At 39.9% G+C, this 23,189-nt stretch overlaps 2 protein-coding genes across 6 annotated transcripts; one reads left to right on the plus strand and one right to left on the minus strand.

Moving 5' to 3' along the window:
* The first annotated feature begins 1,046 nt into the window (after positions 1-1,046).
* Positions 1,047-16,397, plus strand: LOC116325376 (tubulin polymerization-promoting protein). Its single transcript, XM_031746237.2, has 5 exons — positions 1,047-1,243; positions 7,003-7,083; positions 7,675-8,010; positions 13,990-14,143; positions 14,236-16,397. Exons 2-5 carry the CDS (start codon positions 7,070-7,072, stop codon positions 14,443-14,445), a joined length of 714 nt encoding a protein of 237 aa, XP_031602097.1. The 5' UTR covers positions 1,047-1,243; positions 7,003-7,069; the 3' UTR covers positions 14,446-16,397.
* Positions 7,900-21,833, minus strand: cep72 (centrosomal protein 72). Of its 5 annotated transcripts, XR_004199860.2 has the most exons (15): positions 21,751-21,833; positions 21,385-21,512; positions 20,712-20,904; positions 20,522-20,630; positions 19,343-19,494; positions 19,172-19,230; positions 19,049-19,091; positions 18,434-18,634; positions 18,173-18,354; positions 17,960-18,053; positions 17,686-17,864; positions 17,473-17,599; positions 17,291-17,402; positions 16,534-17,142; positions 7,900-8,022 (listed from the first exon to the last, which is right to left on the minus strand). XR_004199860.2 is itself a non-coding variant. In XM_039619852.1 (14 exons), exons 1-14 carry the CDS (start codon positions 21,824-21,826, stop codon positions 17,082-17,084), a joined length of 1,713 nt encoding a protein of 570 aa, XP_039475786.1. In that variant the 5' UTR covers positions 21,827-21,833; the 3' UTR covers positions 15,933-17,081. The 5 variants fall into 5 exon arrangements, 4 of the variants coding, with proteins under 4 accessions (XP_039475786.1, XP_031602096.1, XP_039475787.1 ...); XM_039619852.1 differs by lacking the exon at positions 7,900-8,022 and having other exon boundaries at positions 15,933-17,142; positions 17,291-17,399; XM_031746236.2 differs by lacking the exon at positions 7,900-8,022 and having other exon boundaries at positions 15,933-17,142.
* Positions 21,834-23,189: the final 1,356 nt, after the last annotated feature.

Raw genomic sequence — 23,189 nt, forward strand, 5'->3', positions numbered from 1 at the left:
CAAAGTGAAACTAGACAGGCCCAAAAACTTTGAATCCACCCACTCTACTTGCCTGATCTAATGAGGCCGCAAAAACCCCACACTTCCCCTTTTTGTTTATTTTTATTGTACATGAAAAGAGAAATATCATATTAACAACAAAAGTGTAAGCATATCTGTGAAATCTGTTTCATGAACCTGACACCTGCAGTATATTTCCTATATGTTTACTGAAGCTGGCATTTTCTAGTCAACCCAGATTAGATGGTATTTTTTTATGGGTAATACTAGTGTATTACAAGTGTGGCAGGGCAACTCTTATTGCTAGGTCTGATCATTAAGCACTTTCAGTGTGTACTTGTTTTCGCTGTAGCCTACTACTAACCACACACTGGTGCAACTGAAGTAGCTCGCGTTAGACAATTATGTCATCAAGTGATTGCACTCTGTCCAGGCTGCTTTCATCATGATCAGCTATCACTATTCTCTCTTCGTTTGCTTGTAGGCATGCGTGCTTTCTGCTTATATCCTTGTGTTTGAGTTGCATACATCAGACTTTTGTGCCACAGTTGAACCAACCAAGACTAAAGGTTACATAATGTCCATCCACGTCCAGCCGTTATGGGCTACTGCTGGTTGTATAACACATTACAGCCCTGGACATGAGAAGAGTCATATTCATGAGTATTTGTAGACATGCATCCATCCTGAAAAGATTGCTTATTAAAATCTGGCGTGTTTCCCCTTGAGATAATTCCCTCTGGCCATCCTGTGTTTGGACAAAAGCCAAAGATTCGGTTGTTATTGCTACTGTATGTGACCACTGGCCTCTCTCATGCATGTCCTTCCAAGGTTCATGGCCACAGACAGCTGCTATTATTAATAAAACTATCTTTTCGTATCATCCTCCATCCCTTGTTTACATCTACTGTCCCCTCCCCTCAAAGCACGAAAAGATGCTGCTGGTTGTTTATCACAGCTCCAGTGTGGTATCGTCGTGCCTAAAACGAGGAGGCGAGGAGGAGGGGGCGGTAAAAAAAAAAAAAAAAAAAAAAAAAAAGAAAGAAAAAGAAAAGAAGAGAAACAGCTCGGCGCACTCGACAGCAGCCAATCAGCAGTCTGGTTTCTCTTCAGCATCTCAGAGGGACTGAACCATCGGGTAGTCTTGATCCCAGGCAACAGGGAGGGAAGATAGTTGAAGGCTCCTTGTCGCTTAATTATGATTTTGTGAAATCCGCGAGGAGCTGGAGGATTACGTCACCAGGTAATTAAAACGATTTGTCGTATGTACTTCATTAAAAAGAAAAGAAACAAAAACAAAAACGTTGCTTGTTTTGACTCCACGGTAGACCTGCATGTTTTCACAACCTGGAAAAAATGATTGCCAGCCTACACTGATTCATGTGATTCATATGGGAGTTGTTTTGGTTTTTTGCATGTGTCTGCATGTCTTTCCTTTTTATTGAGAATTTCCGGTAAAACGATTTATTTTGACACTGCTCGATTCGCGCATACCTGGGCTTTACCTAATGTTCCGGACAGGCAGACTCGCAAGGGCTGACAATAACAAACGGATCACGTGGACGTGTGAATCTGGCGTTTGCAAGTTTATGTAACACGTTTCGCTCAATAAACGCACTCAGACTCTGTGGTTTAAGCAGCAGCTGCAGCCATGTCCACTAATATAAACAAGAGCCTTTTCCCCCCTCCTCCGTTTATCCTTTGAACGCAATGAGAGCGAGAGTGAAAGCTCCTCTAATAAGCACCATTAATGGTTAGAAAAAAAGCAAAAAAAAAAAAGCTGCTGGGCTACGAGTAGGTAGTTACATAATTAGGCACGGGAAGAAAAGATCTGTGTGTTAATCCGATGCGCAGCTCTGCTTAATTTTAAATGAATACAAGATAATCACATTAATATGTCCAATTGCGACTGTCTGTGGTGGTATTCGGTTGTAGTTTTGAAGAAGCCATTAGTGCATTATTTTGGAAGCAGTGTCATTAAAGCACTGCGCGAAGACAATATGTTTAATTCCTCTCACCTAATGGCGCTGCTGCCATTGGTTGAATTAGGTATGGCTGAGAGGAAGACACAGTCACCGAGTTTGTCCTAGATTTCACTGTGTAGGTTTTTTATTGCACTCGACCAGGAGCCTTTGGGTTCTGTCGCAAACAATTAATCTCACGGTGTAAATCATCTTATTTTGTTTGTGATGACTCAAATTTAGGTCAGATATGCAAAGTCAATGGGATTTTTTTTAGACAGTGAATACAAATCAAACTGGGGGATAGCTGACATTGGTGTGCTGTACTATATTTTTATGTTTCAGCTGAGACATTTGGTTGAATTTCCATGAAAAGACTCTAAAATAAAAAGTTACGTGTTATACAACGCAGTCTACCCTCCCAAAAATCTTTTAACTGCACTCCCTTCAGAGTGAATTTTGCTGTTGGCTCGACAGGCCTTTCTCCCCATGAGCCATGTCAGGGACACTTCTGCTGTCTCTGGCATCATGTATTCTGCTCCAATGTGGAGCTGCATAAGGATCCCTGGGCTTTGTTATTACCTCCGTTTGCTGCTGCCAACAATAACCACTGCATCGTGTTTTAAACATCTTATTTTTCTACAGCCTTATGCTTGCCAAGATCTCTGGCTCACAGAGCTGTTCAAGTGTTTGGGGAGGCGAGGAATGACAGAGACAGCGTGGTGGTGACCTCAGACCTGGGCTGCGGCATGCTAATGTCATGTCCTCTCTCCTTGTGTGGAGAGTGAGGACTGGGGACTGAACAGACCGGGATATATTTAAGGGGCTGTATTGAACTTTTTTGAAGAAACATGCCGTTGTTAAAACCAAACAGGCGACTTGAGCGTGGGGTGAAGCCCTGAGCAGACACTGGGGTGGCAACAGTTGACTGACATGGTCACATTCCAGAGCAGCTGCCTGGAAAGGATACTGATCTAGATAGAAAGCAGATGGGATCCCTCCATGCCCACTCACCATGATGGCATGATGAAGGAGTAGGCTACAGACACTGTCTTTTCTCTCTCTCTCTCTCTCTTTCTCTCTCTCCAAGACACATATACACATCACTCTGACAACAGACAACATCATTTTGTGACTTAAACACCATCTGCCAAACTAACATATTAACACCAATTTTTTCTCCCTCTTTTTTCCTTTTTTATTGCCTGCATGCTGTCTGCTGTCTGATCTGCTCCCTTGGGAATGAATAGAATGTTCCACTCGTGGCAATGTATTGTTGCTATGAATAGATGCAGTTCAAAATGGGTCGATTTATAGTTAAAGCACTCATCTGTGCAGTGTATTGCCAGAAGGAGAGTGTATGTAAGCATGCTGTCATCCAGTAACAGATTTGTCTCTGGAGATCTGCCCTTAACCAAATGGCTTCTCATTTGTATGTGGCAAAGTGGAACAAAAAAAAATGGCACAAGGCAAATTTGTTCTGTAATGGTAATGTTTGTCTATTTTTTCTGTATCGGGCCAAATACAAGAAAAGGCAATGAAACAAAGACTTTCAGAGGGCCACATTTCAGTTCATCTCAGTGTGTGTTGTGCTTTATCCCAATGAACTCTGTGCAGTGTTAATTTTATGTATCATTTGAGGAGGCTTGTTGTACTGAGGACTTGGGCACTTAACACTGCTGACAATAAATTCAAGAAGGACAGTGAAAGGATTCCTTTGTTTCTCTTAGATTTAGTCGCTCTCATTAAAGCACAAAGGGAAACACAGTGAGCAGCTAGTGTACTGAAAGGATGTGGATCTCCACAGAGAGTGAGGTATATAATGACAGTACCTCAGTGTGGCTGCTACAGGAAGAAATCACAGAATTGCTTAGAGTATTATGAATTTTATGTAGATTATGTTATGTCAGTTATTAATTGTATATTGCATTGCAATATAGATAGTAAAAATCTTGTTTCAAAAAGAGATTTTGATAATCAGCAATTCCTTTAAGGACTTTTTTAAGCTTTTATTTGTTTATTTATTTAATTTTGGAGTGAACATCTTTTATAAAGTCAATATTTTTAGACTCTAGGAAACAGTGGTGAATATTTATAGACTATCACCCCTAACCGCTCACGGCAGGTGGCTGCGCCTCCCTGAGCCTGGTTCTGCTGGAGGTTTCTTCCTGTTAAAAGGGAGTTTTTCCTTCCCACTGTTGCCAACTACTTGCTCATAGACAGCTGTTTGATGTTGAGTTTTCTCTGTATTATTGAGTCTTTACTTTACAATCTTGCTATGTTAGCAAAGATAAATTTAAATTAAATGTTGAAGTGATTATATTGATATTTTAATCAGTATTTATACTACTCTTTAGTTGCGTGACTACATGGAGTTATATTAGTTCCATGAAGAGGAACATCATTGATTTGTTACTTTGATGGGCTGCCTAATCTTGAAGAATCCATCTCAACTTATTGAATTAATAGTTAAATTCAGATTTTAGGTTGTCTGAGTCGCAGATATGCTGAAAAATGTTTTCAGCTCCAGCATGTTTTCAGTTTTAACGCTACCTTCATAAATACACACCTGGTTTGTGAGCTTTGATATGTTCTTTTTCTAAAACTTTGTTGCCTATTTTCTGTTTGATATAATCAAAGAACCAGTTGTCTAGGTGATTGTGGGCAGCGATGTCCTGTTTCCATGTTTAATTCTAAAAAACAGTTTCAACCTGATTTCAGCATGGTTTAAAAGGTTCTTACTTCCCCTTCTAGACATTTTAATGTCTAAAAACTTCAAAGCTGGTATGTCGTGTCAGCTCTTGATCTGACTCCCCTTCTGCAATTTGAAGTAAAATCCCATTCCACCTCACCCTGGCCTCTTCTTCCTGAAGTATGGACACAGGCTGAAAATGTGAGGTAGTCTTGTCCACTATAGAGGACACTGAATAAAAGTTTTGTTTTGAAAGGAATAAAATTACAATCCATTTCTGAAATTCTTGCTAAATCAGAGTTAAGACTTTCAAATATACAATTTGATTTTGAGCAGTAAAATCATGATAACTTAAAAAAAATAAAAATAAAATAGCACTCAGCATTTCCACCACATCCCACCAGTGCTCTGTTGGAGTGTGGAGGCCATTTGAGTACAGCGAGCTCATTGTCATGTTCAAGAAACCAAGTTGAACTTTGTGATATGTCACAAAGTTCAAATCTGTGGTCTTTAAATGATACTCACTTGATACTAAGAATCCCAAAGTGTGCCAAGGAAATATCATTGTTCCACTAACACTACCACCAGCTTGATCCGTTGATAAAAGGCAGGATGGATCCATGTTTTCATGTTGTTTATTCAAAATTCTGACCCAACCGTCTAAATGCTGTTACAAAAACTGAGGCTCATCAGACCAGGAAACATTTTGCAATCTCATATTATTCAATTTTCATGAGCCCAGGAGAATTGTACCCTCAGTTTCCTGTTCTTAGATGACAGGTGTTGCACCTGGTGTGGTTTTCTGCTGCTATAGTCCCTCCGCTTCAAGTTTCAGCTCGTTGTGTGTTTAGATGATGATGCTGTTCTGAATGCCTGGGTTGTAACCCAGGGATTATTGAATTATTTCTGTCAGCTCACACTAGTCTGGCCATTCTCCTCTCAGTTCACCTGATTGATGTCAGGCAATTTCAGCCGATGCTTACTGGATATTTCCTCTTTTTCAGACCTTTCTCTGTAAACCTCAGAGATGGCTGTGTGGGAAATCCCAGCAGATCAGCAGTTTCTGAAATATAGCTGATCTGGTACCAACAACCATGCCATGTTCAAAGTGACTTAAATCCCTCCTTTTCCCAATTCTGATGCTCATATTGATTTTCAGCACATCTTCTTAACCATGTCTAAAAATGCACAAATATTTATATAGGTGATATAGGTGGTAAATACATTACTTCAGTAAAAATGGTAATGATTTTCTGTTCTCCTTAATGGTGACGAACTTTATTGGTAATCCATTGAGACTTCAGCAACCTCAATAACTCAGTCTCAATTGTCTTGGCTGGAGACCTCGATGACATATGACTACAGAAGCCCCTGCCATCAATAGTGGTACTCTGCGATGGCACCGTGTGCATGCGTGAAGAAATGGCATGGGTCAGACAGAGAAGCCACTTGCTTGGACAATGGGTTCCCAGTGTCCATAGCTGTGAATGCTATTATTCAGACACATTAATAATCTCTTTTTCCTCACAAAGATTCAACATTCTGATTATAATGGCTTTATGCAGTGTCAATCTTTTAACTTTTGTACGTATTCAAGCATCGACTGTCCTTAGCTAGGCCCCGTTTGTGATTGTTAGCCACAGGATTGTGGAAACAAAGCCCTTCATATTGCCACTGCCACTGGGGGAGCGTAAAAGCACTTCATTGGTGACTCGAGGGAGCTGCTTAAACTTTGTTAGCCAGAGCAGACGGTTCGAACCACAGGACGCAGCATCCCGCTCCGGTTTGGTTCTCGTTTGTATCTTTTTAAAACCGACGTGAGTACAACTTCTGGCAAATTGTTGTAGAGAGTTTGTTTGGGTGTACTTTGCAATGGCAGCACTGTTTCTTTAAGGATGCTGAGCTGAGTATGGGAACAGCTGAAAGGTGAGCAGAGATGCACGATCCAAACATAATGCAGGGTTTTGTTATATTTATAGAATGAAAAAAATGGTTTTACTGCCTTTTTTTTGTTACTCCTTTGTATGTTTATGTAAAGCTGACTTGAGAAGGAGAATTTGCTGCTGTGGCTGCTGATACATATGCAAATCTGACCGATGTGTTAGGAGAGACTGAATGAAGTGAAGACAGTAGAAAGATGTGTGTCCTCACAGAAAGCAGAAAGAAATTTGTTTTTACTGATTATAAGAAGGATTTTGACCTTGTAATAATAGTATGAGCACCACTTTCAGTTTTTATGCTGCTGGGCTAATTGGTTTAATTAAATTTCTCTCCCTCTTACCCCTCCCTGACACTCACATCTGTACACACCCATAACATTAATCACTTCCATTCTGATCTCTCCCACAGCACAAAGAGAAAAGAAAAGTTGGCTAATCAAGACACTGCACAGAGGGAACCAAATTCCTGCACAAACATGGCAGACCAGAAGTAAGTAGTTTTAGCTGTAGTATATGACACTATAAGTACTTCCAGTCCACAGTTCTGTGTGTGTGTGTGGGTGTGTGTGTTTTATACACTCTTGTTTCTTGATTTGTGTGACACTGAATTCCAGAGACCTATTTATAACTCTCACTTCTCTACCAGAACCGTGATGTCTGCCCATTCACAGGCAGTGTGAGCACTTTTTTTAAACGGCACTTTATCTTAGAACAGATTTATTTTTTCCAGAAAATCCTCCTCTTCCTTTCTTGTATCCATGTTTAGGCTGTACGTTTCTTTCCTCTCTTATCCGATGATTGTGATCAAATCCATGAGCTTTTCTTGTAAATGGAAAATATTACAGGGAATTATTTATGTTTCTTGATGCACAGCCAAAACCTCACATGCTGCAGGGGCTGCTTTTCCCAACTCATTTAATTTCTTATTCTTTTACAGACCTCCTCTGTTGTGACTATTCACAAGTCTGCTTAGAAAAGAATAACTTCAGTGCATGTACACTTGATCACAGTAGCAGTAAACTTCCTTTTATACTTCTGACATCACATGGATAACATGATTATTTGCTATTTTACCTTCCAGAGACAACATAGATGATTTTAAAGTCCAGACAGCTAAGCACCCCAATATGACTTCGGCCCCATTACGGCCGCATAGTGAACACTCTAAAGATCGGGCGTCCAAGAGGCTTTCGACCGAGTCCAATGGGACTAGCGACGGTGGTGTCGGGTCATCTACACCGGTGGAGATTACTGCTTTGGAAGAATCATTTCGACGCTTCGCCATCCACGGCGACACTCGTGCTACCGGCAAGGAGATGCACGGCAAGAACTGGTCCAAGCTCTGCAAGGACTGCGGCGTGATCGACGGCAAGAACATCACCCTCACTGACGTGGACATCGTCTTCAGCAAAGTCAAGTAAGAAAGACACTGACAAGGATAAAAGGATAAGGATTAAATTTCAGTTTGGATTAGTAGAAATTCTTTTCCATCATATTTGGGTTTTACCTTCCAATTTGCAATTGATTATTAAAATTGCTTAGCTGTTGTGTCACGACAGAAGTGCATATTTTATTTATTGCATTTTTCATTTTGTAGATGATTGTTGGTAGAGAATTGCAAACATTTAGAACTGTGGTTCAAAGAATATAAAACTGAAAACTATTTCACTTGTTTCAGAAGAGTTCAGAGAACTGAATTAATGTTTTTAGCAGGCATCAACCTTATTGTACAGTAACTATGAACATATGAAGGGCATCTAACTAGGCACTATTAAACTAAACTTTAGTCATTAATATATAAGTCAGTCAGGATCGTCAGTTTATAAAGCCATCGAAATATCATAAACAACTCCAAGGCTCGGTTTAGCACTTTCTGAATTTCATGTTATGTTTCAGAACATGCTGTTCTTTCTTTTATCAAGGAGACTTATAGTATTCTGTTGGTCAGAAACAGCAGCTAGAACAAAATGCCAGGATGGTTCATCTTATATTTCCTCAGGCTGGGCTGATTCACCCTTTACTGTGACCTCAATATTATTTCACCATGGGAGTGAAAAAAAAAAGTCATCTGCACAGCTGTGCCCATGTTTACCAAATGCACCGAAAATCTGGATACTGTCTAGGCAGGTAACACTTTTAAGGTGAGCGTACATATGATCCATGCCACATTAAAAATGAATATTGTTCCAGTGTTGTTCACACACAATACGGGACTTGTGTTTAGTAGCACAGAGTAAAGCTGATGTAAGGAGCGGGGTTTTTACAGCATCGGTTTGTGCGACCGTGCGCATGGTTATTTTGGAGTTTTCATTCATATACAGAGAGGCTTTGAACTTGTTTCATCCTGGTTGAATGATCTGAATAAGGATTATTACGCTAGACAGCACCAGAATTGTGGAGTACGGCTGGGAGCCACACTTCATCGTGTCTACAAGAATGGAGAGAAAAAAGATCTACTCGGGAATCTCATGTTGATTTAGTGGATTTTCCATCTTCTACCTGCATATAACTGTAGTCCAATCTAAGTCATTTTGCGTACACATTTACTGGAAGAGATTCCAAGATTGTACAGAAATAGATTGTTAAACACATGGATGGATATTGAAATGCACCTATCACTCTCTTAGTCTGTCCACTTCACAAAGTTGTCTAAAGATGGAAATGGGAGGGTGGAAAAAATGGATAATCCTGTCAGATTTCAGGCAGACTTAGTCCAAAACAGTATTTTCTTTGAGCACGAGCACAGCAGTGAGAATAATGGCGACTCAGTCATAATACCATCAAGGCATTTAAGGGTTAAAGATACATTAATGAAATATTCCTTCCTATTTCAGCTGTCTGTTTACACAATACACAGAAGAATCATTTTTCTGAGCCAACCACATTGACACCTTTGCTGCTGGCATGGCAATTTGTGTTTACATTTACAAATATTTTTCTTGATAAAATGAACTTAGACTGTGAGTCTTGTTTACATCCAGCTCTAGTTGTGAACAGTGTTTTGAAGTGTGCAAATAATATGATGGCCCAAATTTTAAGGAACAGTATGTCCAATGGCTTTTTGCACATTTTCTTTAACAGTAATTCTGTGTAGTGTCGTTCACATTAGGTCACTGGATACGTGTGTGTTTGGTGTGTGAATTTACAGTTGCCGTCATCTGATTCCCTTGGGATCTAATCCCAGGTGGTACAGCAGGCATTTCTGTCAAGACTCACAGCTCTGGAGTGTGATCCAGAAAATATTACTGTAAAATGTGAAAAAAAACCCATGTGGTGTTTGTATAGCTAGGCGTCACCGACAGGATAAACAGAGATAGTGTTCTGGGGGAAGGGCCCTTTTTCATGTGGCTTCTAACTCCAGGCACAGCTGAGTGGGGGAGGGCTGGCATTGCAAGAGATGCAGATCATCACTTTCCTTTTAATCAGTGTTGGAGATTGCATGCAAAAAAAAATTAAAGATCTTAATGAGGACTGGCAAATCACAGTATGGCTCAGTGACTCATTATTTATTCTGGATATGGAGGTCTGCTGCACCACATTAGGTCTCTGCTATGCTATGCGCCTGCTTGGAACCAGAATGCTACAACATAATCTGAGATAGATTCATTAATTTGTAACGACATCTTATTTCCAGGGCTTTGGTTGTATTTCTCATAGTCTGTATATAAAAGATGGGTATAGCCACTAAGTCAGAGAGTAAATTCTAAATGTTTTGAGGCCTCGATCATTCTTGCATCATGTTTTTTGTTTTTTAAAGCGAGGGATGAGACTATATTGAGATAAAGTTTTTAGTATTTTTATGTTTGTGTAGATAATAAGCTACCCAGAGTGAAGAATTTAGCGGATGCAACTCATGCAGATGTGTGTAGTCCTAAAAAAAAAAACCACCGGCACATAGTTTGATGTGCTATGTGTAGATCAAATACTGATTAACTGAAAAGTAGGTCTGAACATGAAAGATAGTGAAAGCAGTTTTTTGTTTTTAGGCCTTTTTGTCTTTATTAGATGAAGAAATGAGAAAGTGGGGACAGGAATGAGAGAAGCAAGCGCGTCGTGTTGGAGTTGAACCTGGGCTACTGCATTTAACCCTTCAGCATATGGTTGTTTGTACCTAAAAAGGGGTTCATCACAAAGAGGTAGAAACATTTTTAAAAAAAGAAAGATCAGTAAAGCAGCATGAAAAGCATGTTTTGAATTCAACACTGTTTAACGTTGGTCTTTTTCGTGGCTGGGTGAAGGACGGGCAACAGCAGAAGCAAGAGTAACGTACAGACTGGTTGTTCCCAAAGACTGTATTTAAAAGGCTGACATAGCTACCGTGACATCATCCATAGGCTTCTGATAAGCCTTGAGATAAGTGGTTCTTGTTTTCATAAAAGAGGATGTGAGAGGGAGTTCTGACTGTGAAACTGCTCATTCATTTCCTAACGACTTGTCAGTCGCAATTCATTGGCCAATGTCCATGCCACCGATAACCCTCCACTTTTGAAACATAGTATAACCAAGATTTACAAAACAGACTTAATTTTTGTCAAGGTGGCTCAGACCATAAACCCAGCAGGGAAGTATTTATAGAGGTCAAGTCAGAGAGCCATTTTTCCCATAGGACTGGAAGTCTTTTTGCAACCACAGCTATCGCCTTGTGGTGTCCTTCAGACAAGAATGCAGGTTTAAGGCAACTTATATTGATTGCATTGTGCAAGCATTGGTTTATAACAACCAGACAGTTGTTAAAAAGGGAGACTTGGCTATAGAGTTAAAATCTGCGTTTTGCACAAGTCTGTAACCACAGTGAGCCAGTTTGGCATTTTCACACTGAAGCCTAAGGGGTTTGACTTACTGTTGGAGCCAGCCTCAAGTGGCCTTTACAAAAAGATTGGCGCAGATGTTGACTTCATGTTTCATCTCTGGAAGTCACTGCTTGGTATTTCCTCATTAGTGAATGTGATCATGGGTAATACATTCAGTCCATATGCATCATATACTGCAAATGGCTGATATATGTAAACAGACAGCAGGTCAACTATCAGTGTCCCTGCCAAAAATAAGTTATAACGACCCTCTGACTTCTGTCCTTTTCAACCTCACGACAGCCTCGTTAGTTTCTCATCTTCTGTTTATTTGCACAGATTAGCCTTTTGTATTCTGTGAGGAACTGAACGGGTCAGTGTGGGGAGGTCTGCAGAGAGGAAACACAGCTATGTTCCTTGGACAGCAATGGCAGTTTAAAAGTCCAGTTTCCCCTCTGACAATAGACAGCATGGAACATACTCGGGGGGGAATGAAGCTCCCAAATGTTCAACACTGATGGATTGCCCAAACAAAACCAGTCACTGAACAAGTCAAATTAATAATAAACCAAAACATCTCTGTTTACTGTAGCTTGTTTCTATGGCAGCAGGTTGCCAGGGGAGACTGTGTGCTTTATAGGCTGTTGTTTAGGTGTTTAAGTTTATCACCACAGTGATAGCAGTTTGTGTTTGTGTTACTATGAACTTTTCACATGCAAGTTAAAAATGGCAAATGGCCATTTAAACAAGTGGAGCACTTTCAGATGGAGAAAAATTGACGTGATGCAGGATTTTCAGTTCATAAGAGCAGTTTGATCCTCAGATAAACGAGAAGTCAACACCCTTCCAGATACATGGCTGAACTTAGCAGACAGCTACAGTCAAACACATTTGGGTCTAAGTGCGTGAGCCGAACACATTATGATGGATGATTTTAAGAGACGGCCTCAAATGCAAGCTACACTCTCTGGAGTTGCTAAGGCGACACATAAGTACTGAGACACACTGGGAGACGCGAAAGTTTTCCCATTGTTTATCTCAATAGGATACCATCTCCATGCTGTCTTACATCTGCCACATTAAAGTGATCACACATGGCTGAGTGTAGACTGTGGACTGTCATCTTAACCTCAAACTGCTCTGAAAGGCATTAGTACTTGGTACTATGGAGGACCTAAATTCTCAAAATTACAGAACAAAAGGTCAATAAGAAAATGACTATGCACCAGGAAAAATAAGTCAATATAAGTATTTGTTTAAAATACTTTCTTGTTTACAAAACAGGCTATTTTCAGCTAGATTGGTTCATTTCACCTGACTCGTAACCATCTCTGTTGCAAGTCTTTGAATGACCAACCAAAAGGAGCAAAGGTGAATCAACAACACTGTGACTGATAGCTCATTTATTACCATACTGAAGCAAAATATGCCAAGGGGAATAGCAAAATAAAATAATGAATAATAAATAAATGGGAAAATGCAAAGCCAAAATACTACAGGAATTTTAGACTTAGCAGGTCTTAACATGAGGTAAAAATACAGCCTCAAATGAACTATAAAACATGACATATCGCATTGTGTCATTATTCATTTAATAAAGGGCCAGGATGGATCCAAGTGTTTGAAACTCTACACCCTCACTGCTTACATAAGAATTAAAAGAGTAAGGTGCTGGTAATCAAATGCACTTGATAACATCATGAGCAAGTATGACCACCTCCATAAAAGCAGAAGTTTCTTGTTCTGGTGCATTCAAAGGTGTTACCACAATGCCAAGGAGGAATGCACAGCTTAGGTTTGTAAAAATGGATCTGGACAAACTGTCTGGACCTTTGGATAGATGAAACCAAGGTGGAAATCTTTGGCCATAATGCACAGCGCCAAACCAAACACAGCACATCAGCACAAATACCTCATACCAGTTACTACCATACTTTTAGATGGGTTTGATTTTGGGCTTAATTTTTCAGTCGTCGGCTCTGTGGCACTGTGCAGTCAATGAGTGGACCATGAAATCATCTGTAAAATAAAGTATTCTAGAGGTAAATGTGCAGCCATCTGTCTGACAGCTAAAGTTTAGCAGAAACTAGGTCATGCAAAGGGACAATGCTCCTAACCGCACTAGCAAATCTACAAGAGAATGGCTGAAAAAGTCAAATGCAAGACTTTCAACCCAACTGAAATGTTGTGGTGGGACCTCGAGAGAGCTTTACATAAACAAATGCCTGCAAACCTCAATGAAGTGAAGCAACATTGTCAAGATAAGTTCCTTCACAACGATGTGAGAGACTGATAAAGTCACACAGAAAAACGATTACTTCAAATTGCTTTTCCTAAAGGTGGTTTTACAAGCTGCTGAAGCCTGGGGTGTGTATTTGCTTGCTTTGATGTTTTGGCTTAGGTTTTGTTAATTCAATAATGATTTGGTGCAATACATCATGTATTGCTGTAAATCTTCAGTGTATTTAGGGTATTTACCTAATTTTAAGACCTGGTAAGGACTAGATCATCTTTTTCCTATGACTATACTTTTCGGGGTTAGGTAATATACTATAAAGGTGTTGAAACTCCTACTTAAATATCCGTTCTTTCCTCCTGTATTACAGGAAGAAATCCTGTCGCACCATCACATTCGATGAGTTCAAGGCTGCGCTTGGAGAGCTGGCCAGGAAGAAGTATAAAGACAAGACTGGAGAGGAGGCTGAGGCAGAGGTGTTCCAGCTGATCGAGGGGAAGTCACCAGTCATTTCAGGAGTCACAGTAAGATTCGATCAGAAAGATTCACAAGTTTCACAACACGTCTCCTTTTTCAGCAGTTAAAACTCAAACTTTCTTTGCAAACTTCTTCACAGAAAGCCGTCGCTTCCCCAACAGTCAGTCGTCTTACGGACACCACCAAGTTTACAGGGTCGCACAAGGAGCGATTTGACGAAACCGGCCGCGGGAAGGGTAAGGCGGGACGAGTAGACATAGTTGACACTTCTGGATACGTTTCGGGATACAAGCATCAAGGGTCGTATGAAAAGAAGGTGACCAAACCCACTGCGGGCAGACCCGTGTGAGGGCGAAGACAAGGAAATAAACATTTGATCAACTACTAGGATGATTTTCTATTAAAACGATTACTCATAGAAAGCACAAAAGCATAGGATTTCATATATTTTCCCCATCCATCTATTTTATGTGTGCGTGTTTGTGTGTGTGTGTGTGAGAGCGAGCAAGAGAGAGAGATGTTTTTGAGTTCCTCTCTTCGTGAAGTGTGAGAACTGGAAAACTGTTTACATCTATTTTTACAAATTCATCACCAGCTGGTACATTCCTGTCTGATAGCAAGTTACTGCCAAACACTGAAGAGCACAAATGAGAGAAACTGCTTTGCTATGACTATTTAGGCTTTGTTGTTATGATAGCGCCTTGTATTTATTGAGCACAATGAGCAACATGCCAAGAAAAACAAAAGTGGGACAACAGTTTGGTGAATTAACATTTGCACTTTTTAATAGAAACATTTGTTCCCATGTTTAGCTGATTACACGGTTTAGCTTGTTTTGCCATTTCAAAGATAATTGGCACGTTTTTGACAGAGATCATTGATTTTTCTCTTTCGAAACCTTAAATTCATTCAGATTTCAGCGTTGTCTGTCTGCCATCTGCACTCAGTAACTGTTTCGTCTTGATGAAATCTGCTGTTTGTTATTTTATGAGCTCACACTGTCTTTTCAGTAATCTGCCTTTAGCTCGAACCAAGAAAATAGCTTTTTGGGGAGATTTTTTTGTGAAAGTTAGTCACTCCTCTCAGACTAAATATTTGTGACCTTTATCATACCTTCTTGCTTTTGTAAATACATATAAAAACAAAACAAAAGCTCTCCCATGCAGAATTTAATGGGCTTACTTTAAGCTCTTAAACAAAACCTAAAATGACTTTCTTGTTTCCCCCCCCTTAGTTATTATCTAGCTTTATCATTCCATATTTTATTAAATTATACACAAACTGTTTTGCTAACATGCATTTTAAGTAATAAATTGGTAAAGAGAAAGCTCTAACCACAGATGAGATGAGCTTAACTGTACAAGATTGTATTTTTAACATTTTACTTCCTGATCAGATTTCTATACAGTAGTTCTAATATATTTGTGGTAAGATTGTGTATATTTTAAAAAGGATATAGCCACATTAATTTAAGACACTGGCTTCAAGTTTTATTTTCTATTTGTATTATGTATTGCTGTACTTTGTGCATGTTATGTATATTGCATTTGATTCAGAAGCATATAGATGACGGTAGGAGTCTGTCATATCATATTGGAACTGCTGTGCCTGCTGTAAGAAGAGACTACTGGGTGGACTTCAACATTGTGTTGTTAAAAAACAAAATTAGGTAATGAAAATGTGAGATGACAAAATCTTGTATTGCTTGAAATCAATATGTATGAACCTGTACGTGTACAAAGTCAGCTAATGCTCTAATATTTGTTGATAAAACTCTTCTAATGTGTACCATCGTCCAAGGCACAGATTTAATAGAAGAAAAAACAAACGCAGGGGTTTTAATGTTTCCTTACACACTGTATCAGAAAAAGGGAAAATTGCAAACGAGTATTATACTTTTGTAGAATATTTTTCCAGCAGAATGACAGTTTCATGTCACACACTACCTGTAGCCTCGGCTGATGAAGACTCATGCATCAAGTGCAAAACTAGCAGCTATCAGTGTGTTTTTGTAGCCTGAGTATGATCCGTTTTCTGTGCTTAATGCCAAATACTGTGCACCTTTTAATGTGGAGAAACAATATTGTCTTTTTTTTTCCTTCAAATAACTTGTAATGTACTATTATGCCCCAGTGCATGCAGTGTGTTTTCTGTTTGTTTTTTTGTTCTTGTTCTTTAGATCTCTTAAAGTGTGTTCATGATTTGTAGTGCATTATTGAAAAATAAAAAAAAAGAAGAAAACATGCACACACACCCCGGAACCTCTGCAGAGTAGGTTATGGGGTGTCTGTTAAAACTGTAGTTATGTTCTTGCTTTCTTTTCTTTCTTTCTTTTGTGGAGTTTACTCCCTACAATTAGCACCAACCAGCAATCTGTAACATTCATATAAAAAGAAAAAAAGAGACATTCAGTTTGTGTAGCATCCAAACCTCTAACCTGCTTTGCCAGGGCTTGATTTAGTGTTAGCGAGAAGAAAGTGCATGTCTGCCTGCGCATCTCTCCAGCCCGAAGGCAGAGGTATAAATAAAGTCACAGTGCAGCTGGAATCTAGATGCATTCATTCCACTGCGGCGTGCAAAGCAGATGGAGACTGACCTACAAACAGAAAAAAAACTAAAAAAGGGAGCCAAAAGAGAGACGATCTCGCCACAGATCCAGGAAATGCATTATGATCTTTTCACTAACACCCCCCGCCCAGAAAATCATTTGTTAATATAACAGCCCTGTCACATACACAAAGCTTCCTGAATGAATTGCCTTCCCCTGTTACTGTTTACATTGAGTAAATGCAGCTTATGGACATTTTTTTAAATAACAGAAAAAAAAAGGTATAGCACTTACTACAATTTTGCAGTAATCTGCAGCAATTTTAAAAATAAAATAATTTAAACAGTTTATATTTGCTGGCACATGCTAATATGACACAGCATAGTCCTGCTTTGATATTTTTATCCTGGCGTGCATCTCTTTGTTCAAATTCTGCGTTAATGTTCCCCACTTCCCTTCAGCTCTGCTAACAAGCATTCATTTGTAGCCACCAGAGACCTGCAGAACACAAACACAGGCACATTCAAATCACAAAACCAGCCAAAAAGGGGATGGGTTAAGATTGAGATTAAATTAGTTTACTCACACTGATTATGTAGGTACAGCAAAATCAAGTGTCAGCACTAACATGGCATTATCTTCTTACCTGTGGCTTTCTTGCAGCATATCTGAAAGTTCTTTGACTTTCTCAGCTTCCTGCACTTTCTTCCTCAGGCCCTCGATCTCTTTCTTCAGCTCCTCTACTTCGGCCTGAGCTTCTAAACAAACTGGGACACTTAGTAGGGAAAGCAGCACGCTCGCTTATATCACAGTGGCAAGTACACCCACCTCTGATCTGAGTAACAGGTGAGCTTTTCATCATAGACTTCAGATATTGGCGTTCTAACTTGATGAGCTGCTTCTGCAGAGCAACGTTTTCCTCTAAAACGATCCTCAGCTGCTCGTTCAGTTTGCCCTGCGTTAGAGTGAACACTGGGAATAAAGTTTACTCTTATGATTCTCTAAAGCTTGGTACTGTGTTTGAGCGGTGGATCAACTCACCACCGCTCTCCGAGCTTCCTCCAGCTGAGCGGAGAGGTTGTGCACTTCAGTTTTATGCTCTTCCTCTCGTGCTGCCGCTTGAAAGCGAAGTGCATCCGCTTCCCGCCGTAAGGTCCTGACCTCAGTTTCCCGACTGGAAATATCGCTTTCCATCATGGAGAGGATCTGGACTGCCTGAGCTGAGGCCAAAAATAGAAATGATAGGAAGACATTCGTTATCTCAGGCTTGTGTAATCAGATACCGCATTCCTCGAAACCAAAAGTCCAAACTTACACAGGAAGTTGTTGTTTTGATGCAGTGACCTCTCCCCTGTCCAGTGTTTGTCCACGAGGTTGAGGAGCATCTCCAGGGGTTTCCTATAACTACCCTGGGAAGAGAATTCAGAGATTCCATGAATAGATGTGCAAAGGAAAACCCTGCAGATGAATGAGGAATGATTCACAATGCCATTTGCAAATCAGTAAGAGGACCGAAATAGCTGCCAACCTTTTTTTTCTTCTCAGCTTGCACAGGCTGGCTGGAGCTCCCATCTGTTTTGTTGAAGCTCGAGTAGGTTAGTCGTGGAGGATGCAAGATGGGGTTAGAAGGGTCAGACAGATTGAAACCAGGACGTCGTGGACTGGGAGGCCGGATATTAATAAATGAGGAACTGTGATGGAGGCTTTCATCTGGGAAAAATTACAAAATGTGGAATGAATAAAGAAATCATAACTCAGGGATTTTGTTAAACACAAATTTATTTCCTACCTGGATTTGGGGTAAAATGCCCTTTAGCTGGATGTCTGGTTTGTTTGGGAGAGTCCTTTTGCTTTGGGTTTCCATGAGCAGGTCCGTGTTGCTCTATGTAGGGGCCAAAGGACACTTTTGGCCTTTCAGGCACTTTTATTGAGGTGCAGCTTTTTTGATGAGACAGGTCTTTCATCTTTGACCCTTTGGACTCACTGTTATCTGACGAGTTACATGTGGCACACACATAAAAAAATCCCAGTGATATTAATCGACCTTTGACAAGCACGTTGTGTTAAAAAAAAAAAAAAAAAAAAAAAAAAACACACAGGAAAAGACTTCTGTCGCCACCTAGTGGTGATTGTACACACTGTCATCAACTGAGGAAATTGCACTGGACAAACATACTGTGACTTAGTGGCCTCTTGGTGAACTGTCCTGTTTTCATCATGCTCTTAATAATGTTCACACTTACATTTTCATAACCACAACTTTGTTTTCATAATTGCTTACTGATAATGATTTCTTACCTTCAAAGAAAGCTTTATTGCTATAATAATTCTTCTGCAATCTCAATTCTAATAAGCTACTGACATACAAAAAACTGCACTCTCCTAAACTAGAAAATAGGCTTACCAGTTTTAGTGAGTGGATACCTGAGGATGGATTTAGCAGTTTCCTAAAAATAAGAACAGCGTTACTTCAAAATGAATTTTTATACTGTTAATGTTGTTTAATCTGTAGTAACAATAAAACCACCTGTTTGGGAGTTGAGCTCCTCTGTTCTCTAAAATCTTCAGAAACTTTCTCTTTGAAACCTGAAACAGCAGATGGTTTGGATTTATCAGAAATTAAAACAAATCAAATAAACATGAATTAGTCAGGTTTGATTTTGATTTGAGTTTAACTTTTTGGAGTGTGACATCTTACCATCGGTCTCCTTGTGAAATGAGTCAGAGACGGCTTCACTTTGCTTTCCATCATTTGTGGCAACAAAGTTCAGCTCAATATCACGAGTGTCGGTCAGGACAGAAAGGCTCTTGGTTAAGCGGTCAGTTAAAGCTGGTCTGCGATCACTGCTTCTGAAAAACCACAAATGACACAGCAAATGGTACCGCTCGAGCAACTGAGGTTGAGAATACCCATTTCACTGCATTTTCATGTGCTCCACCAGCCAGAAGATGCAACTCACTGGATTTATGTGTGTTGACATGGTCAAGGCAACTAGCTGAAGTTCAAGTGGAGGATCAGTGATCTGCATGACTTTGAAGGTGGCAAGGTTGGTGCCAGAAAGCTGGTCTGAGTATTTTTTAAATTGTTGTTCTACAACCATCTCTAAAAACTGATGCCAAAGTTTGCACAGACTCACTGGACGATAGAAGATTTTAATAACGTCGCTGGTCTGATGAGTCTCAATTTCTGCTCTGACATTTAGAAGGAAAGTCAGAATTTGGCACAAAGAACATGAAAGCGTGTTGCCCTGCCTTGTATTAATGGCTCATGCTGGTGATGGTGTAATAGTGTGGGGAAGATTTTCTTGGGACACTTAAGGCCTCTTAGTACCAACTGAGCAGCATTTAAAAACCACAGCTTAGCCGAGTATAGTTGCTGATTATGTCATTATGTCAATCTCTTCATAACCACAGTGTATACATGTTTTGATGGCTACATCCAACAGGATAACACGCAGTGTTATAAAGCTCAAATAATCTCAATCTGGTCATGACAGTGACTTCACTGTATTGAAATGGCCTCCACAACCACCAGATCTCAATCCAATAGAACATATGTGGGATGCGGTGGAAATGAAGACAAATCTGCAGCAGCTGTGTGATGTTATTGTGTAATATGTCCCAAAATCTCTGAAGAATGTTTCCAGCACCTTGATTAATCTGTGCCATGAAGAATTAAGGCAGTTTTGAAGGCAAAAGGGGTCCAAATCAATACTGGTAAGGTGTAACTAATAAAGTGTCCATGAGTGGATAAGAGAAAAACAGTATTTTCAAAAATATATTACTTATAAATCTGGTACCAGATCTTTATTTGACACTTTCATCAAACAGAATGAGCTGAAGCTCATTTACATTAAGGATTTTGTGTTCAGCATACCTTCGATCATCAATCAGATTCAAAGAGGAGCTCATCTGCTGAGGAAGAAGTTCAGAAGAGAACTGCATCAAGGCAGATTTACGCTCAGCATCTCTGACTGAACAGCTATCTGTAAAACAACGAGGAGAACTTATTATTTTAAAACCTGACATGAGATGAGCAAATTCTGGGCAACAAAACAACATCTTACCTAGCTTGCGCAGGCTGGGCATGGCATGCACCAAATAAAGGCGGTACTGTGGATTATTTTTGACCAGAGGGTTGAGCCTGAGGTCCAACTCTTTTAACGATGGCAGCTCAAACAGTACTTTCACTTCTTCAAGAGAAGGTATGCAGTTATAGTAGAGGATCAGCCTCTGTAGCATTTTTAAATGTTGCACACCCTGAGAACAAACCAATGGAACAGCTAAGATACAGACTCTGCAAATATTAAAAACTAAAATTATTAGTCATGCAATATATTATATCACTTGATGTACAAAATATACGGTATTGGCCGATATCAGCATAAGAACATGCAGTTTTAGTGTTCAGGGTAATCAGTGGGTAATTTACACACTAGCCATAACCACAACCCCCCCGAAACCCTATGCTGTAGCTTCCCTAGAAATGTAACTACATGTCAAGTCAACACAGACTGTATCTATTGTGATTAGCCTGTTCAATACCATTGACAACTCCCCCTCTACAGTATCATTATGAGGACTCACAAATGTCTTCAAATTCCTAGAGGGAGATTGCTCAAACTATCAAATAGTTTATACACCACTACTGCACTTAATCATTTATAATTATTAAACTCTGACTCTTTCTTCAGTAGTATAAATGGTGAATTCTATTTAAAAAAAAAATCTAAAACTAACCTCAACTGAAACGAGTGCATTACAGGAGAGATCCAGAGATTTCAGACGGATAAAGTTATTCAGACCATTTCCCAGGTGTCTGATCTTCTCCTCATATGTCCCCGGAAGGCTCAATGTCCGCACGTCGCCTATTTAAACACAATTAAAAAAGTAATAACTTTAAGATGTTGTGGTGATGTGGTCTGGAGCAGGGAGCATTTATTGTTACGCTAGCTCTCGTTAGCTTATCTACTGATGCTCTGGCCTGGCAGAGTATCTAGCCACAGTAGTTTCCAACAGCAAATGTCTGATGTCCCTATCTCACCCTTAAAGTTAGCTGCTGATTACTCCTACATAGTGTATATATTAGCTTGGATGTGAAGTTACCGAGACGCGGGTGTTTTAGCCTTAATCTTTCACGTATCCACTGCTCTGTTAGTATTGTCAAACACTTCGCCGCCATACTTTTCGAAGTTCTGCTGCCTTCACGGCCTGAAAAATAAATACCGTCCTTCCTGCTTCACTTTTGTTACTGGAGCTTTTATACAAACCGTGAAGTATGTTCATTAAGGTCCCACTGCTTCTAAAGTTGTTAGACTTCAGTTTATTGAGAGTTTGAGTGTACATATTCAAATATAACTTTGAAAATGCAGGTTAATATTTTTTAGTTCGACCAAAGATATTCAGCTAATTAATGACGGCTTTGAGATTTTTTGAAAACAAAATTGCATTGTTTCAGATACCTGTATAAGACACGGGCTCAAAAAAGATGAGAAATAAGCAAGTAATCCGTAAAGCATTTCAAACCTGATGGTCATTTTGGTTAGCATAGTTGCAGGGTTTACGAATGGCCTTGAATGCACCATTTTGCGCCTGCGCACCGCCAAATCCTTGCTTGTCACGTGTCAAAACAAACGGTCGCTGTTCCTGCTACAATTGTGGTTCCTATCTAAAGTTTGGTGCTGATTGTTTTGTCTGTTTGTCAGTGAAATTTTTGAAATTTTGACACCGTCTCCAGTTTTAATAGCTAACTAAAATCACGCTGACTAACACTTTGTAATTTTCCTGGTGTTCTCTAGCCGTGTCTCTCAGGATCAATGGCGTCCTACCTAACAGAGTGGGTCACTTCATGTTTGAACATAATTTTGACAGCCACTGCACTCTACTACTCTTACAAACTATTTAAGGTGGGTATCACTCAATGTAGTATCGGTGTGTGTACATTTATTTATTTATTTGTAGTAAATAAGTAGTTTCTGCTTTTATTAAATGATAGTAAACTTAATAGCCTTGGGTTTGGCCCTCTTTCCTCAGCTATTTCCCTTTATTTTAGTTTTTTTTTAATTTTTGCATCTTACTTTTAGCAGTAAACCGTAAATCTTTCACTTGACATTTGTGAATCTATCAATCCAGCCAGTATCAAACTTGGTCATTCTCTCTCTGCAGGTCCACAGAGCACCTTCAGTAGGCTTCTTTCTGCTTGGGATCTCTGCAGCAATTTCCATCTTGCATCCCTCCAGCCCCTACCTCACCTCCCTGCAGAGAGAAGCAGAATGGGCTGCTGAGGTGCTGGCTCCAGTGTTGGTTTCCTTTGATTTCCTTTGGCTCAGTCAGGACCGTAACACAGCACAGATTCTCCTCTGTGGTTCTTGCCTGCTGCTCGGACTCTCTGACTGGCTCTCAGCAGATACTCTCACAATTATGACTCGCTGTCTGGGCCTATCATCCCTCTCCTGCTGCCTGACAGTGTGTTTGTTTGTTGGTAATGCTTCAGGGGCCTTTGGGAGCATGGCCCTCAGCCTCCCCTCACTGCTGACTCATAGGTT

The sequence above is a fragment of the Oreochromis aureus genome, linkage group 11, assembly GCF_013358895.1.
Source record: "Oreochromis aureus strain Israel breed Guangdong linkage group 11, ZZ_aureus, whole genome shotgun sequence".
NCBI classification, from domain to species: Eukaryota; Metazoa; Chordata; class Actinopteri; order Cichliformes; family Cichlidae; genus Oreochromis; species Oreochromis aureus.